Below are 19,429 nucleotides of genomic sequence, written 5' to 3'. Positions count from 1 at the left end.
GCAGTTAATTAACCATGTGTGTAAATTGCATTGCAATTGCAGGGATCATCTAAAGTTCCCGTCCTTTTACTGCATGATTTAGAAAAGTCACTTTCTGATGTCTAAACTAACAAACCATGCTCTTGGTATAAACGTTAGTCTTCAAACTGGTAACTTACCACAGTGTTGTCAAAGTTAATGCGTGATATACTCATCAATTCTGTGGCGATTTCAAAGGGTACCGGAATCACAGCTACTAGAAGAAGGCAAGCAGCTTACTGTTACTGTCTATTCTTTGTCTAGACTAGCTAGCTATAGTTTAGGTAAATGCTAGTGGTTTTAGCTATAACTAAACCAAGCTCACTTAGTTAAGAGGAATAAAAAAAACCGACTTGACCACACGCACTTATAAGTGAGTGTTACTATGAATACGCAACGTATTGCTATCAATGATTTACCCCAAACCTATAGCACCCTAAGTTAATTAATTATCTGGGATTTAGTAGTTGTCCTGCAAAAATATCTTGTAAAGGGAACTTCCGTATGTTGTGGGCGACTGATGAAGCATGTTATGCTACTCTCCGCGATATGTCTTCTGCTTCTGTCTTTGCACAACGTTTGTGCAGGTAAGCTTCTCTGGTATCATACGTTCACTCCAATTACGGAGATTTCAAACGGCGTACTGCAGAGATAGAAACCAGCAAAAGCCAAAAAAAGAAGTTCATCTATTTACAGTACCTTTTTATAGTAACAAACACTCCGTGGGTTGTGCTCCACACGGCAACCGAAGAAAAGATGCACATCCACACTTACGAACACATCCGAGTACCGCAGAGGCCATTCGTACAGAAGCAGGAAAAGCAGAATTGTCAAGGCATCCGTATAAAGTCTACGTGCAAAGACTACTTCGCTGCCAAGAAATGTCGAACAAGTGTGGAATCACAGTAGGCAAAAGAAGGTGCATAACGCTGTAGAAAAGGACGAGTTCTTTGCTGTAATCAAACAATGCAAAGAGGACGAAATGTCCGACAAGCCTTCTAAGTTATGTACAAGGCGCTTCGTATCCAATGTGTTTCTTGGCCAATGACAGGCAAATGAGAGATCTAGTCAAATGCTGTACAAATCCTGCAGAATTAACTATTATTGGAATCGATACCACTTACAACTGCGGTGAATTCTGGCTTAAATTAAATGTCTTTCGCGTGCGGACACCGCTTCCTTCATGCGCGTGCTAGGAGGGCTTGCGCAAGAGGCCTACTAAGTAGCTAATTTTTTAGGTGTAGTCCTAGTCTCGCGTAGACAGACCATCTCCGCCACATCTTTCCGGCGAGATATGCGGATGTGGTTTGGCTACGCGAGACTAGTGTCGTCCGGCCTTAGGTTGATAGCAAAGAAGAAATGGCCTTACACGCACACTATATTTTGACATACATACAATAAATTGTCTTGTGACTTTGGGTTGAGTCCGCACAACACTAGTACTAGCAGCCAAGGCCGGACACGAATCCGGAGTGGTATGCGTTGATTAGTAGGCACCTACGTATACACTGTCTGACTCTCGTTGAATTCAATCACATTCTCAACGTCTAAATTGTCGAGCTAACGTCGTCAGAGAGTTGTAGGGACGTTTTTCTGGAAGGTACTCGTAAATTACTATTGTGCTAGTGTGTGCTACTGTGTGTGTGTGTGTGTGTGTGTGTGTGTGTGTGTGTGTGTGTGTGTGTGTGTGTGTGTGTGTGTGTGTGTGTGTGTGTGTGTGTGTGTGTGTGTGTGTGTGTGTGTGTGTGTGTGTGTGTGTGTGTGTACGCTATTTACACGTAGCTATGAGACGTACAGTACAGCTGCGCTTAGTCCGCGTTAGTCTGTGTAACCAGCACTTGAACGTACCGTAATACAGTGTTTGTGTGTACTAGTCTAGCTGTGTAGCATGAATTTTGGCAAAGCGAGAGAAATAAAACGTATCGTACTAGAGACTAGCAGCAGATACACACGTGCATGTTTCCTAGACAATCAGCAACTTCGGACGTGTCTGAATGTACCAGAACTATACTTTCCCTAGGTTTCACGCTGGTCCGACTCCATCCAAGCACGTTTTGGCTGTATTCATTAGCGATGGCTCCTTCTAGCAGACACAGCCTAATTAATAGATTCGGTGACGTAACTTGCAAATCATATGCGTATGGGTCAGTGCACTTACCGGCCATTCCATTTTTCTATTTTTAGTTTGGTTAAAAATTGAAAAGTACATCGTGCATTTTAATTTTTGGACCAATTTTATTCAAAAATTAAAAATTACAAACTTGAAAATTGATTTGCTACATAAAAGAAAATCAAAAAGACAAAACCGAATGACAGTTGCACTTTCCATATCTGGTCTTCAGTGACAGCACCTAGACGTGATAAATCTATTTGATTGTTGGCACTGTCTCCTTCAAGGTGTACACTCTATGTGACAATGTCAAGTAACAGGCTGATAAATAGGGGTTAACAGTAATGATCTAGGATTCTTTAGGAAAGCGAATTCTTTTTGTTTCTCTGATGTGGCAATTTGTTGATTGTACACACTTGCGCTAGTAGAGAGCTTCAAGCCTTGGGTTTGTAACACACTTGCCGGTATAGAAAGAGTGCACCTGAACTTGCGCCAAAGCGATTAGAATTGCGCCACAGGTTTAACTTATTTAATCAAGCATAGCACAGTTCACCTGCACTTGCCATAAGCGCTAAGCATATTAGCTTGTTTAGCGCAAATTACTCAACACAATAAGTATACAACAGTGATAATTGAACTGTATAACTCAGCACTCAGATAACCATCTCCTGGATACAGTACAGGTATTGTTGCTGAAGAAAATGGTGGCTCTGACCATAAGTGTAACTATTAATTAATCAACAAGAACAAGGCGCTCGATCAATTCAACAGAAACTCTCTCCATGTTCATCATGTGCTAATTATTATCTTTTGGAAATAATCGCCTTTTAATTGAAACCAACCCTAGATAGCTTGCTAGTATGTACACTTGTGCCACAACCCTAATTGCTGTGTATACACCCGCAAGTCTGTTACAAGCAATCCCTCCAGAGAAAGTCTATAATCGGAATTACGCCACATCAACTAACTAAACAAGAATTTGCTTCCCTACCTAGAGAATCCTAGAGATCATTACTCCATAGTTATTAACTGCTATTTCATCAGCAGTAGGTGATAGCTATTTCAGCTGTCTGTCAGTCAATTGTCACTTACAGTGTACACCTTGACTACAATCATGACTGTAAGCCCGGTGTCATAGGGAATTTGGCATCCCCGGGAATTTGGTATCCCCGAGCCATATTCACTAGGGAATTTGGTATCCCTTCGGGACATTTTGCATCCCCGAACCGTATATCCTAGGGAATTTGGAATCCCAGGAAATTTGGCATCCCCCGAGTCGCATTTCCTAGAGAATTTGGCATGCCCGAGCGGTATTTTATAGAGAATTTGACATCCCACGCCGTATTTCCCAGGGAATTTGGCATCCCCGAGCCATATTTTCTAGGAAATTTGGCATCCCCAGCAGTATTTCCTAAGGAATTTGGCATCTCCGAGCCATATTTCCTAGGGAATTTGGCATTCCCGAGCCATATTTCCTAGGGAATTTGGCATCCCCGAGCCATATTTCCTAGGGAATTTGGCATCTTCCGAGCAGTATTTCCTAGGGAATTTGGCATCCCCCCGAACAGTATTTCCTAGGGAATTCGGCATCCCCCAAGCCGTATTTCCTAGAAAATTTGGCATCTCTCGAGCCGTATTTTTTAGAGAATTTGACATTCCTGCGCCGTACTTATTATGAGAATTTCGAAAATCTAAAAATGTGATATTCTAAACTCTATTTTACAGTCCGCGTTTTTGTGATAAATTTCTAACAAATTGACATGATACAAATTGCATGTTTGTTGTCTAATTAAATTTGCGACTGAAAACATCTATTTTAGTTAACTTCGTTAAAGAAAGTGACTCTGTATCGTCTACTGTAGGTACAGCGTTCTTACAAACAGTTGTCACAGCGCCATTTGTCACTTTGTTGTGGTAGATCATGTTGAAGACAACCAACGTGAAACCAGTCCTCACAATTTTGACACCGCACGGTATCATCGTATTCTTCTGGCATCAAACAGTTATGGCAAATTTCTATGTAGGTACGGCGAAGTCTAGGAGTGCGTCTAGCAGTTGTTTTGGGGCATTGCGGAAAACCTGTTATTTTCTTCTGATGTAAGCATTTGTACAGATGCTCCCTCATTCGTGGTTGGTCGAATTTCAGGCTTGCTACATCATCTCCTAGAGCTAAATGTACAGCAATTGCAATAGCAAACACACCACAGTCAACGCCTCCCCTCTGCTGTTGAACATACGGCAATTCAATGTTTTAGCAAATGGAACCACATTCATCTTCACCGTTTTTGTTGCTTTGACCCATTACTACAGTCTTATATATTACTGCGAGTTGACGACAAAGAGACGAACTGAGTTGACTCCATCGTGTGTTCATAGCTACAATTGATTAGCCGTCCAGGGCTATGCATGGCTATCTACATATGTGCATTAGGTCGTAATGCATCATGTAGCTAAACGATCAGTCGGCTGACCGTGAACTTCCAACGAGTCACAGCGAGGCGACGGTATAGGGTCATGTGACAGTGCAACATGGTGATGTCATCCTAATACCAGACACGATTTAACCTAAATGATGACGCAAAGATCAACATACAGCCTACGCACAGCCGGCAGACGTCACTTCTTCCACCTAGACTTACTACAATTCAGACCGTGTAACATGCTTTTCTCAGTTTCTGCAACACTTCTTAGAATGGTAGAACTAATTGAAAATGATGAGGGACAATCCAGACGTGACACAGCTAGCCGGCACTGGATTTATCTTGTACGAGAACTTGTGCATGGCATGGGCTAGTCGGTGTTTCGTACTAAAAACAATGACATCACCGAAAGTTTGTGAACTCTGCAGCATAGTGGCACATGATCGTCTCGCATCATCGCACAATTACTTCTTGGAAGTGCACCGGTAGTTCGTCGGCCGACTGATCATTTACCTACATGATGGATAGAGGATACCAAATTCCCCAAGTGATGCCAAGAGGGTGCCTCAGACCCTCAGAGAATATGGCTCGGGGATACCAAATTCCCTAGTGAATACGGCTCGGGGATGCAACAAACAGGAGATGTCAAATTCCCTATGACACCTGTGTGAATACTCTCTCAAGTCATGAAATTACTATGTCTTCTAGCTTTGGGTTGAGTCCGCGAGACAATGAAGCAGCCGTGTTTGTCTAAAAACAACTCAATTAATTACTAGTTGCTGCTATTCCAAAAAATAGCTTCGAAATATTTGCATCAACAAGCCGGAAGGATGTAAGCGGAGATGGTCTGGCTCCGCGAGACTACTCCAAGAGCCGTTTGGCGGCACAACGGCCTGGGAAGCCGAGGCTACAAACAATATTGACGCCGACGTCGACGTCAATGCGGCGTCATGACGCCGGAATAGAGCAAAGCTATTCCAGCGTCAAAAACCGTGGTTAGCGTCAAATGTAACCACGTGGGCATGTTTTAGCGAATCAGCAGAGCTGTAAGCATCCCGGATCTAAAATGTTGATTGACGCCGCAAGAGAAGCAGCAAGTGAAGATCATCATTGGAATCGTTGTCCATGATTAGACACGCGTGCGCGATCTGACTCGAGACTCGAGACCAACCTTTTTTAGTAGTGGCGTCTCAAGATAGTGTGAACAGGACGACGTTGACGTCAGCGTCAATATTGTGATCTAGGCTTTACGCATAATTTGCTACGCAATAGTCTCGAGCAACCAGCCCCTCCCCTTTTCGACTTTCGTTGGCGGAGAGTAAAGGGGGAGGAGCTGGCTGCGCAAAACTAGCTACGAAATACCAAAAGCCAACATTCTAAAAAGTGATTTTTTCTTTTAGCAGGGTCTACGCATTACTCTAGTACATGTATAGCTGCAAGAATTCGCTCTCTGTGACAGTCTAGCATATAGAACCACCGTCCACATCCGTCTATCGATCCACCCACATTCGATGAGTCGGTCGTCGAACCTACAGTGGTATTTCTGTAACTCGAGTGCCTCGACTTACCTAGTTGTACGGTACCCGTAGGCGCCTCGCTTTCGTGAGTAACACGTCCAACGGAGTTTTCAGACCGTCTACTGAAACGCCGAGTCCTAGCTAGACAATACGTATTTGTTGAAACCCTAGCTGTCGTGGAAGTAAACATGCAAACTTCCTAGTAGTTTAGATTACGTATCTAGGCCTGATATAGATAGTCGTCGTTTTGCGATCGTGATCAAGACAATTGAAATGTACAGTCTAGGTATGCACTCAGTTCCGCTGTAACCACAGTGAGATGGTATTTACTGACATAGAAATTGATATCGGCAAACATTGACTATCAACAGTGTTAGATGCAGCAAAGTGTAGTAAAGGATTGATTGCAGTACGGGACGTGTGAATAGTTGACTGTAGGTGGCATTCAACTCATGAAGGTGTTTCTTAGTTGTCACGTACGCACAGTCCCTAGATACAATACAAAAGGATGGGGCGACGGAAGTTCATTAAGCGTTTTCGTCGTCGTTTGCTCACTTAAACGAATCGTTCTTAGACTCATGTGTTGTCGGACACGGAAACGATTTTTTAATGTAGGTTCTATCATGAAACATGGTCGTGGGGAGGAGAAATTTGAGATTTGTGTTTACACACGCACGCACACACACACACACACACACACACACACACACACACACACACACACACACACACACCAAAAGCTCGATGGAGAGCCATATAGGACCACGCCCGTTTCTGCTGTACGACCCGGATTAGAAGCCTCGCTATGCTCGGCAATTAGCTATAGTATTTTGCGTTTAATTATCCAAAGCCAAAATATTCGATTGATTTAAGCAATCAATTATCCAAATTGAGCATTCAATTATCCGTTGCTTAGCTAATTACGGTTGTGCATGAAGAAATACATAACTTACATACTATATATATTTTAGATAGTCTGCAGTTGGGCAGCTGCTGAAATATCATTCATCAGCTGTCTCTAAGCAATAATCTTCTAGTATCTGTAAATTGTATAATTGTTGAAGTTAGATAGGCGTATTTGTCTAATTAGCGTGTGTGATGTGAGCTCAAATTTTACACCACCTTCTCACCTCGGTTTCATCAATCATCTAGTGATCAGCTGAAAAGTGAGTGAGCATTCTAGAAAGACGTTTTGAAAGAACTGCGCGCTGTTTCGACTCATATGGGACTGAAAGAATTACTAGACTTGGTACTGCTATGACAGAACCTTGGATAATTGATTGCCTGAATCGGATAATTCAGTGGCGTAGGAAGCGTAGCGGCTGGGGCGGCCATGGCCGCCGCACTTTTGAAAAAGTGGCTTTCCGCCAGCTGCTCATTGCCTGTAACTTCCGTTGCTAGTTGTGCCGATTAAATAAGTAATATATTTCAGTATAAAATGCGAGCAAACTTAACGTGCGCTAGATTGCTCGTTGTACAGCGCACAGGCACGTCCGTTATATGCACGTGATCACCGTTATATCCACGTGGACAACCCGGACACGTGTAGATGTCGAGCGGCAACGCATGCGCACTCACTTCAGTTTTAGTAGGCGCGGTTTCTTTGGACTACAGTGAAAGGGTCAACTGGATAAGTGATAAGTAGGGCTGCAGGGCCTTAGGAGCTGCGGGTCGGTGCGACCAGAGGCTGCATGTGTGTACAACTAGGACCACACCTCCGTATGGTAGCGCACGCTAAGTGACCACACCTTCTAACGCGCATTAGGCCGCACCACTTTTTAATAGCTTCCTACGCCACTGTAATTGAACGCAAATTACTATAGTACTGTACTCTACAGGCATTCTGCTTGGTTCTGTACGTACGGGCTGCCAATCGACCTCTAATTACCACGTGTACAAAGTATAAATAGCCTATGTAGTTTATTTATATCGGTCTGGGTTAGTTGTGCTACGTTTAGATACGCAACGCTAAACTGTCACTGGTAGCGAGCGACGTTTTGTGCCGTTTGCCCGTTCATTGTTTTAGAACAGTTTGTGGCATGAATGACATCACTTGTGGGATCTAACGTCACTCTTGATGACATTACATATGTTGAACACGTCATGACTATTTAATGTCGAAGAATTAATTAGCCAGTAGGATAAAAAAGTTTACTAGTTGTGAGATTGCAACTGGGCATAGCGTGATCTCTAGAAATGGGGAGCTAAACTTCAAGACCCTTTGGGACACGCTCACTTCTAGCTGATGCATTTTGTTCTCACCCACAGCTGTTGTTCCGGTTGGTTGATCATCTGGTTAAATGGTTTCCGGTTGTGGTTGTTTATCGGAATCTGGAGGTGGTGGTGCTTCTACATCCTGTTTCTCTGACCTAGTTCCTTGCTCACGGGTTCCTACCTTGACCTCCTGTGTTTGCTCAGCATTTGGTGGTTCTCTGTGCCGAACTTGATCCTGGTGCTTACGTACTATCCTTTGGTCTGCCAATTGACATCTAAATGACAATGGCCCAGTCGCCTCCACTATTTTGGCAGGACTCCAGGTGGCTCCCTTGTTACGATTCCGAGCATAAATGGTGTCTCCCGCTTGTAAAACTCTGTTCCGCGCCGTTCTATCATGGCCATCCTTTTGCCTGGCCTGCCTGTCTACCACCCGTTCCTCTAACCCTGGCCTGACCAAGTCCAGGCAAGTCTTGAGTCTCCGTCCCGTCAAGAGTTCGGCTGGAGATACTCCAGTAGTGTTGTGTGGTGTTGTTCGGTATGCAAACAAAAAACGACTAATCCGATCTTCCAAAGTACCCACTATCATTTTCTTCACTCCAGTCTTGAATGTCTGGACGGCACGTTCTGCCAGACCATTGGACGCTGGGTGATATGGTGCAACCTTGATATGTTGGATGCCATTCTGCCTCATGACCTCTGAAAACACTCTGCTGGTAAAACACGGCCCGTTATTCGAGACTACTGCGTCTGGGAGTCCGTGTTGAACAAAAGCTTGTCGCAGTTTACCTACCGTCACCGAGCCTGTAGATGCCTACCCTGTGTTGTAAACGTCCATCCACTTTGAACGCGCATCCACTACTACTAGGAACATCGACCCTACAAACGGTCCTGCATAGTCCACGTGTACTCTCGACCATGGTTTTTTTGCCACTCCCATGGGTGTAATGGCGCTGAAGGAGGGTTTGGGCGGTTCATTTGGCATATTTCACATTTCCTGACCAGCTGTTTCACCTCTGCGTCAATGCTTGGCCACCAGACCACACCCCTTGCCAATCCTTTCATCCTACCAGTTCCTGGATGGGCCTCGTGAAGCTCTGTCAAGATCCGTCTGCGACCTGCAGGCGGTATCACAACTCTGGATCCCCAAACTACACAGTCAGCCTCCACAGACAGTTTTTTACTCATTATCTTGTATGGACGTACATCTTCTGCTACCTTTTGTGGCCAGCCTTTTCTAACCCATGTTCGCACTTGAGACAGTACCGGGTCGTTGGTGGCCCACCATGCAATCTGTGTAGCTGTGACTGGAAGTTTCTCCAACTGTTCCAAAACGTGAAGCATTGTCTCTGGCTGACATGTATGGTGTGGTAGATCTGGTAGGGGCACTCGACTTAGTGCGTCAGCATTGTTGTGCCTTTTCGTTGCTTTGTAGCGAAAGGTATATTGATATCCCGCCAATAGTAGCGCCCACCGTTGGATCCGTGCCGAAGCCGTCACTGGAATGCTTTGTCCTTCGCCAAACAGTCCCTTAGTGGTTGGTGATCAGATAAAAGTTCAAAGTGTCGCCATAGATATAACGGTGGAATTTTGAAATTCCAAATACGATTGCAGCCCCTTCACGGTCAATCTGTGAATAATTTGGCGACAGCAATCTCGATGCAAAGGCAATGAGATGTTCATTCCCACTTTCAAGCCTGTGTGACAAAACGGCACCTAATCCAAAGGTGAGGCATCACATGCCAGCGACAATGGTAACTTGGTATTGTAGTGTACCAGTACCCGAGAAGATGTCAACAACCTTTTCAATTCCTGGAAAGCCTTGTCTTCATCCTTTGACCATTTCCATGTTGCTCCCTTCTGTAAAAGGGCATGCAGCGGTGCCAACACTGTCGCTCGATCTGGAAGAAACTTACTGTAGTATGTCAGCATTCCAAGGTATGCCTTCAACTCTGATATTCCTCGTGGTATCGGTGCATCTCGAATGGCCCTCACCTTTTCCTCCGTGGAGTGTAATCCATCTTTGTCGATTCGATGTCCTAGATACACCACAGAATCCTTCATGAACTGACACTTGTCTTGTTGTAATCTCAACCCAGTTTCTCTCAATCTCTTCAAAACTTCTCTCAAGTTCTCCATGTGCTCAGTATGACTCTTCCCCGTTATCAAGATATCATCAAGGTATAACACGACGCCCGAAATGTCTTTTAACAAGTCCTCCATGATCCTCTAAAATATGGCTGGAGCCGAGGCTATTCCAAACGGTAACCGGTGGTACCGAAACAGTCCTTTATGCTTGCTAATTGTTGTCAGTTCTTGGGACTGTCCTCCAGACGTATCTGGTGGTATGCTCGGCTCAGGTCTAGTTTTGAGAATGCTACCCCTCCTGCTAACTGTGACAGCAAGTCATCTATGTCCGGCAATGGGTGTCGGTCAACTTCCAATATGGGATTTACTGTTGTCTTGTAATCTCCACAAATCCTTACTGTTCCATTGGACTTCACCACTGGAACGATTGGTGTGGCCCAATCTGAAAATTTCATTGGGCTAATAATACCTGCTGCTTGAAGCCTGAACAGCTCTTCTTCCACTTTCTCTTTCAATGTATATGGCACCTTTCGTGCCTTATGAAAACGTGGTGTTGCTTGTGAGTTTGTGTTGAGTGTGGCTTGGATACCTTTCAGCTCTCCAAGGTCATCCTGGAAAACCTCTCTGTTCTCTTCTAACAGCTACTTTAGGCTACTGTGTGTGCTTAGACTAAACAGTGCCTTCCAATCCACTTGTATGTGTCGTAAATAATCTCTACCCAGCAAACTGGGTCAGTTTCCTTCCACCACGTATAACTGCAGTTGTTTAGGAGGGGCTCTGTCTACCTCTTGTATCTTGGCCTTGAGAGTCTCCAACACTTTAATTACTCTGCCCCCATATGCTCTCAGCATGGTGGTACTCTCTCTAAGAAGTGGAGGAGACGGCCCCCACATTGTCTTGTACGTTGTGGCACTAATTACTGTCACTGCTGCTCCTGTGTCAATCTCCATTGTCGAGCATCTCCCATTTAGTTTCACTTGTGTCGTCAAGGGAACTGCTTTAGGTTTACTTACAGGGTATATGTGTTTCAGCTCTAAAGATTCTTCTTCGTCATCCTCTGCCTGTTCCACCTGATGTGCGGTTTGCAGTTTAGGCTGTGTTTTCATAACCCGAATGGCTTTCTCGCCTTGCCCTTTTGATCTACAGACTTGACTGAGGTGTCCCACTTTGTTGCATGCAAAACATTTGACTTCTTTAAACCTGCATTCAGTAGCAGAGTGTCCTGACCGTCCACAATGATAACAGGTTTTGGGCATTTGCGGTTGCATTCGCTGTACAGCCACTGCACCCTATGCTTCTTCTGTTGTGTCAACAACTTTGGACGTCATTATCTCCCGCGCATTCTTTCCCGCCGCTTCTGTAGCGCGCTATTTCCAAGGCCCGCGCAAACGACAACTCCTTTTCTGCTACCAACCGCCGCTGTGTGCGCTCATCGTCAATACCACAAACTAAACGATCGCGGAGCATCTCGTTCAGTGTCTCTCAATACTCGCAAAACTCGGATAAACGCGCGCAACGCGGACACAAACTCTGCAACTAAGTCATCCGTATGTCGGACTCTCGAATTGAATCGCAGTCTATGTACCATGACCGAAGGCTTGGGGTTGTAGTGGTTGGACAGAGCTTCCCTCAGATCTGTGAAAGACCTTTCTCTCGGTTTGGCGGGAGCCGTCAAATTGCGCAGTAGCTTGTACGTGCGTGCGCCGACTGACGACAGAAAAATTGCCTTCATTTTGGACTCATCCGTGATGCCGTTGGCTTCGAAATAGCACAACATTCGTTCCTCGTACTGCGGCCACTCGTCGGACTCCGCATCAAAGGCGTCTAACCTGCCGAACGCTGCCACAGGCATTGGTGTGGCTGTTGCTATTCCACTCGCTGTGGCTTCGTCCATCCTCGTCGCCAATGTAGTGAACACAACTCAACATATAGTTCTAGTAGTCGCGCCACTAATCTATAGCATCCGGGAACACAGATCTACCCGGATTATGTTACTATGCAACCTGTCTCTCCAATCTACTACAGATATCGATATGTGACTTTGATGCATCATTGACTGCATGTGCTTTCACTTGTCAAACGATAGACATCATGCACTTTATCATTGACAATGTTCGAATGTGTTGTGCAACACGTGCATGCATTGTTGTGTAAACAGTGTGTTATGTTTGTCGTGATATTTCCTTGCGTTTTGTTGTCTAATCGGGTTGAAACGATTCTCTAGTCGGTAGCTTGTTCGTCAACGCACATGCCAAAGTGAACCTCGATGAAGTAAAGAAGAAAAACCCACGAGTAGTATTTGGAGGTTTCTATACACCTCCAGACTGTCAACCACGAGATAGGGTAAGAGCCACGGTTCTGTCTGTTTTTTAATCAAAAACTGTGTGATTAGGTTGCTATTGTTATTCCATTTCGAGACAGAGAGGAACACTTGAAGGATTTTCAACACTACATAATACCGGTATTTCGTCGTCAACTTATCCAGTTCAATATCTATGTTATCGAGCAGGTCGGTCAATTACATGTACGTGTGTTAAGGAGTTGTTACAAACCCTAAAAAATTGATTAGGCCGGCAACTGTGACTTCAATCGAGGCATGCTTCTCAATGTCGGTGTACTAGAGGCGGCTAAAGACGGTGACTGGCAGTGTTTTTGTCTTCACGATGTCGACTTAATCTTGGAAAACGATCGCAACCTTTACACGTGTCCAGAGAGGCCTAAGCATTTGTCGGTTGCAGTTGATAAATTTAATTATCGGTAAGCAACGAGTGAGTGAAAATTGTTTAATTAACTTAATGTCATACTGTGGTGTTGTAGTTTGTTGTATTCGACTCTTTTTGGAGGAATCACAATTTTAACTAAAGAACAATATTGGAAAATCAACGGTTACTCGAATAAGTACTGGGGATGGGGAGGAGAAGACGACGATTTATACAAGAGGTAGTGCATTGTGACAATGTGCAGTGAATCTGTGTATCGGCTAACTTGTGTTATAAAGAGTGGTGAATAATGGCATGACGATAATGCGACCAGATGCGGCTGTTACTCGTTACAAGACGGTTAGAGGCACACATCAAAAAACGAGCAAAATAAATCCTGCCAGGTATGTAGACTGCTTGTGAGCGTCAACTCTGTCAAGTCAATGTGTTTGACTAACTGCCGTTTTCCTGTGTAGGTTCAGTTTACTATCGACGGCAACACACAGAATGAAAGAGGATGGTCTGAACAGCGTATCATATAAGGTAACTGGTCGGAAAGAGTACCAGTTATATACTAAAATTACTGTTGCTTTAAATGGTCATGTAAATTGCTGATCCTTCTTTTATTTACATCAATGGTTCGATTGAAGAAGTAACGACAATATCATCATTATCCATGTACACTGTCCATGCGCAACATGTGTACAGCTAGCTAATACTTTGTTACATTTGGCTACAAAAGTTGTAGCAATTCTTTAGCAATTCCTTTACACATGTTCAGCACATGATCGATTGTGTTGATAACAAACTAAACTAGAGGGTGATTGACCATAGTGTTTCTTGTCTGTTTTGCAAATTGGCTTATGTGTTTGTGTAAGCATGGCCTTGTTAGATCTAGAGATGGTGGAATTCATTGTTGTAAAAGATGCAATAGGTCGAAACCATTGATATAGCGCATACCATTACAGCCTGTCATAAGATGAAATTCAAGTTAATTAGATGTGCCGGCACCGCTTCCTTCAAGCGCGCGTTAGGAGGGTCTGTGCAAGAATCCTACGTGTAGTCCGGCCCTAGGTTAATAGCAAAGAAGAAATGGCCTTATACGCACAATACATTTCGACATACATACAATACATTGTCTTGTGACTTTGGGTTGAGTCCGCACAACACTAGCAGCCAAGGCCGGACATTGATTACGAAGGCGCCTACGTATACGTACTAGACACTGTACTTCTTCTCCGACTCTCGTTGAAGTCAATCACATTCTCAACGTCTAAAATTGTCGAGCTAACGCTGTCAGAGAGTTGTAGGGACGTTTTTCTGGAAGGTACTGTACTCGTAAATTACTACTGTGCTACAGTGTGTGTGAGTGTGTGTGTGTGTGTGTGTGTGTGTGTGTGTGTGTGTGTGTGTGTGTGTGTGTGTGTGTGTGTGTGTATGATAATTACACGTAGCTATGAGACGTACAGTACAGCTGCGCTTAGTCTGCGTTAGTCTGTGTAACCATACAGTATTTGTGTGTACTAGTCTAGGTGTGTAGCATGAATTTTGGCAAAGCGAGAGAAATAAAACCTATCGTATTACCTACAGACCAGCAGCAGATACACACGTGCATGTTTCCTAGACAATCAGCAACTTCGAACATGTCTGAATGTACCAGAATTATATTTTCCTTAGATTTCGCGCTGGTCCAACGCCATTCAAGCACGTTTTGGCTGTATTCATTAGCGATGACAATAGATCCGGTGACGTAACTTGCAAATGATATGCGTATGGACCGGTCCGTGCACTTTCCGGCCATTCAATTTTTCACATTTTTAGTTTGGTTGAAAATGAAAAAGTACATCGTGCAAAATTGAAAATTGAGTTACTACATATAAGAAAATCAAAAATGCAAAATTGAAATGACAGCTGCACTTTCCGGCCAAGTATAGTCTATCTAGTCTTCAGTGACAGCACGTAGACGTGATAAAGCAATTTGATTGTTGCCACTGTGTCTTTTAGGGTGTACACTCTAGATGAGAATCCCAAGTAACAGGCTGATAAATAGGGGTTAGCAGTAATGATCTAGGATTACGGGGGAAGCGAATTTTTTGTTCAGCTGATGTGGCGTCTCTAATTTATTGATTGTATACATTTGCGCTAGTAGAGGGATTCAGTTTGTAACACACTTGCAGGTATAGAAAAGGTGCACCTGAACTTGCGCCCAAGCGATTAGAATTGTGGCACAGGTCTAACTTCATTAAGCATAGCACAGTTCTCCTGCACTTGCCTTAAGCTGGATTTACAATATGCAAACGCTTGAGCGTCGCGTCGCGTGCGTCCTGTCAAGTTGTCTTGCGTGGGAGTGGCACGTACGCGTCACAAGCGTCGTACCATTCACAATACGATTTCAGCGCGCCGTAGACGTCGCTGCCTGAATTATTGAACGGACCACTCGCGCTTCGATTTTCTACTAGCACAACTTTGCTGGAACCCCAAACTTGCTCAAAATCAATTTCTGCTCGTTCTCCCTTGCACGCAGGTCTTTGTACATCTTGCAGTTGATCATCCACAAGCAAGGATAGCTCCCTACACAATCTATACACCGCTCAACGTCGACTACAGCGCCGAAATCAATACTCATTGCTCACGGAAGCCAAACGTGCATTTATAGTTGGCTGTGATTGGTCGAGATCAAGGTGCTACTTCCGACGCGACGTGAACAGCTTCCGGTTCGCCGCTCAAATAGAACTTGGTTCTATTTGGACGCGTCGCGTCCGTCGAACGTCGCGTCGCGTCGACCATTTACAATTTGAATTTGTACTACGCGACGTGACGCGACGCGACGTGACGCGATGCAACGCTCAAGCGTTTGCATATTGTAAATCCAGCTCTAAAAAGCTGGATTTACAATACAGCTGATCATCCACGAGCAAGGACAGCTCCCTGCACATTCTATAGACCGCTCAACGTCGAGTACAGCGCCGAAATCAGTAATCATCACTCACGGAAGCCACACGTGCATTTTAGTTGGCTCTGATTGCTCGAAATCAAGGTGCTACTTCCGACGCGACGTGACTAGCTTCCGGTTCGACGCTCAAATAGAACTCGGTTCTGTTTGGACGCGTCGCGTCGCGTACGTCGCGTCTTCCTCGCGTCGCGTCGCGTCGCGTCGCGTCGAGTCATTTACAATTTGAATTTAGTACGACGCGACGCGACGCGACGCTCAAGCGTTCGCAAATTGTAAATCCAGCCTACATGTCACTTGGCAGGAGAAAAGGGGAGGAGCTGGCTGCGCAAAACTACTCTAGTGTAGCTACGAAATACCAAGCCAACATTCTAACAAAAGTAGTTTTTTTCTTTTTAGCAGGATCGACGCATTATTCTAGTACATGTACAGCAGCAAGAATTCGCTCTCCGTGACAGTCTAGCATATACAACCACCGCCCACATCCGTCTATCGATCCGCCCACAGCCGATGAGTCGGTCGTCGAACCTTCGACAGCGCTATTACTGTAACCCGAGTGCCTCGGCTTAGTTAACTATAGTATTTTGCGTTCAATTATTCGAAGCCAAATATCTGATTGATTCAGGCAATCAATTATCCGAATTGAGCATTCAATTATCCGTTGCTTAGCTAATTACGGCTGTGCATGAAGAAATAAATAACTTACATACTATACTAGATAGTCTGCAGTTGGGCAGATGCCGAAATATCATTCATCAGCTGTCTCTACGCAATAATCCTCTATAGAGTATTAATAATGTGTGTAATTCTTGAAGTTAGGTAGGCGTATTTGTCTAGTTAGTGTGTGTGTTGCGAGCTCGAATTTCACACTGCCTTCGACCGCATAGGTGCCTAAAAATCAAACTTTAAAAGATAAATCTAAAGATCACAAGAATCAAACATCAAAAGATGAAAAACCATTTACAAAAAAAGGAAAATAAAAAATTAAAATTAAAATTAAAAATAAAAGTTAAAATTTAATAAACGCAAAATTTTTAAATAAAAAATACAAGTAAAAAATTAAAATGAAAACATGAAAATTGAAATGTAGAAAATTAAATGGCCGGACCATCCACTGACCGCCTGCCCACCTCGGTTTCATCAATCATCTAATGATCGGCTGAAGAGTGAGTGAGCATTCTAGAAAGACGTCTTGAAAGGAATGCGCGTGGTTTCGACTCATATATATATATATATATATATATATATATATATATATATATATATGTATATATATACGTATATATATAATATATGTATTATATATTTCAGACTGAAAGAATTACTTTCCTTGGTACTTCTATGACAGAACCTCGGATAATTGATTGCCTGAATCGGATAATTGAACACAAATTACTATAGTACTGTACTGTACAAGCATTCTGCATGGTTCTGTACCTACGGGCGGCCGATCGACCTCTGTACAAAGTATAAATAACCTATGTAGTATATTTTTATTGGTCTGGCTTAATTGTGCTACATATATATATATATATATATATATATATATATATATATATATATATATATATATATATATATATATATATACGCGACGCCAAACAGTCACTGGTAGCGAGCGACGTTTTGTGCCGTTTGCCTGTTCAGTGTTTTAGAAAATGTTGTGACATAATTGCTTGTGGGATCTAACGCTACATGTTTGATGACGTCATACTTGATGACATTACATATGTTGTACAAGTCATAACTATTTAATGTCGAAAAATTACTTAGTCAGTAGAATAAAAGTTTACTAGTTGTGAGATTGTAACTGGGCATAGTGTGATCTCTAGAAATGAGGGGTAGACTTTACGACTCTTTAGGACACGCTCCCTTCTTATGGTCATAACTAGCTGATGCATTTGTACTCATCCACACACTACATGCATACCTAGACCCACGGTATACTGGTGTACATAGTAAGACTGACTGGTGTATGTGCGTCCGCTAGAAGATTTAGATAATACTGGCTAGGGGAAGCTATCTAGCTATCTAGCTATGCGATTGTCCATTATATTCAAAGTTATATTACATGTGACTCACACGTGAAGTCTTGGTATCCCGATATCAATATTTGATTTAATTAAAACGCATTTTCAAGCATTACGTTTTTGAAGTACACAAAATTTAAGACCACGCCTAAAAGCAGGGGTGTTGTTAACAGGGCAACGGAGCCAAACTTGGCTCCATCCACGGATCCTTGGGGTCCAGGAATCTCCAAGTCATGACAGTGAAACTAAATATTTAACGTGTTTCCTTCTGGTGTCCAGTCTTTGTCAATGCCATTGTCAGAGACTGGACTTCGGGTCCCACAAGTACAAGAATTATGCTTTCAATGGTCTGTCTATATGAGGCTACAATTCTATATACTGTCCTCTCCCTAAGACTGGCCAACTCACGATAGCATCTTGCTGGAGCGGCAGTGCAGCAACACTTACAGACAAACTCGATGGTAGTCTCGTAGGACGTACAGGGTGGTGTGAAGCTATTGTGGATGTTTTGACTGTTGTGGTAGTAAGCGTCTAGAGGCAGGTGGCATACTGTATCATGTGTTTGTCAAATTGTATTAATAAATTTTGGTACTGTACTCAGTCTCTGGGTCTCGAGTTGTGCCACCTTGCTGGGTGCATACATAGTATGCCAGTTGTGGACAGAGCGAGTGCACAGCAGCCTCTGGGTGTCGAAGGGCTTTGGCTCCAGGTACAGGGCAGCAACACCTAAATTTGGCTCCAAAATTGACAACCACCTGCAACCCCGAAAAAAGCTGGGGCTATAGAGCCCGGTCTAGCCCACGCCACACTATGCCCCTGATTGGTTTCACAACCATTGAATAACTCTGGCAAGGTACAACAATCACTTTGAAATGAGTTTGGACGTATTGTATGTAATATGTAGTGACTTCATATCAGTATTGATAGTGACTTCAGTAGTAGGTACTGTCTGTAACTGTGCTTGAATTCTACTGTTGTGTGCTTGCTGCACGTACACGGCCTGCATGCTACTATAATTGCTATGTCATGTTAATTAATAGGTAAGAGGAGGGAGCCTTAACTTAAGTAATTTTAAGGTTGATGAGTGAATATATGACACGTTTCTCTCAGCCATCTTCAAGCATTCGTGTCCATGGGAGAAAGATACACGTGATATGTTTCTTGTTAGTGGTGACAGTAGTGTGCGTGGCAGTGCTGACTCCAACCATGTTTTCTCGAGTTGTTATCAGCACACCAACACACAAGAAAAGACTTTACAGGAAAGTAATGACAAATATGCCAATGAAAGTTTCTAGTCATGCATCTCTTAAGTCATCTCCTCTTGGCATGGTGACTTCAGTGAAGAATGACAATGCTTGTGTTTCTTCTATTATCTCACCTAAC

At 43.6% G+C, this 19,429-nt stretch overlaps 1 protein-coding gene across 1 annotated transcript; it reads left to right on the top strand.

Annotated features, from left to right (window-relative positions):
- Positions 1-12,477: 12,477 nt before the first annotated feature.
- On the top strand, positions 12,478-13,703 carry LOC134185366 (beta-1,4-galactosyltransferase 1-like). Its single transcript, XM_062653145.1, has 7 exons — positions 12,478-12,517; positions 12,592-12,710; positions 12,760-12,876; positions 12,937-13,124; positions 13,185-13,307; positions 13,366-13,470; positions 13,543-13,703. The coding sequence occupies exons 1-7, from the start codon at positions 12,478-12,480 to the stop codon at positions 13,679-13,681; spliced, it is 831 nt and encodes a 276-aa protein (XP_062509129.1). The 3' UTR covers positions 13,682-13,703.
- The last annotated feature ends 5,726 nt before the right edge of the window (positions 13,704-19,429 follow it).

This window comes from Corticium candelabrum, chromosome 10 (assembly GCF_963422355.1).
Source record: "Corticium candelabrum chromosome 10, ooCorCand1.1, whole genome shotgun sequence".
Lineage (NCBI taxonomy): Eukaryota > Metazoa > Porifera > Homoscleromorpha > Homosclerophorida > Plakinidae > Corticium > Corticium candelabrum.
Note: the sequence above shows the minus strand (reverse complement) of the source record. Positions and strands in the feature narration are given on the sequence as shown.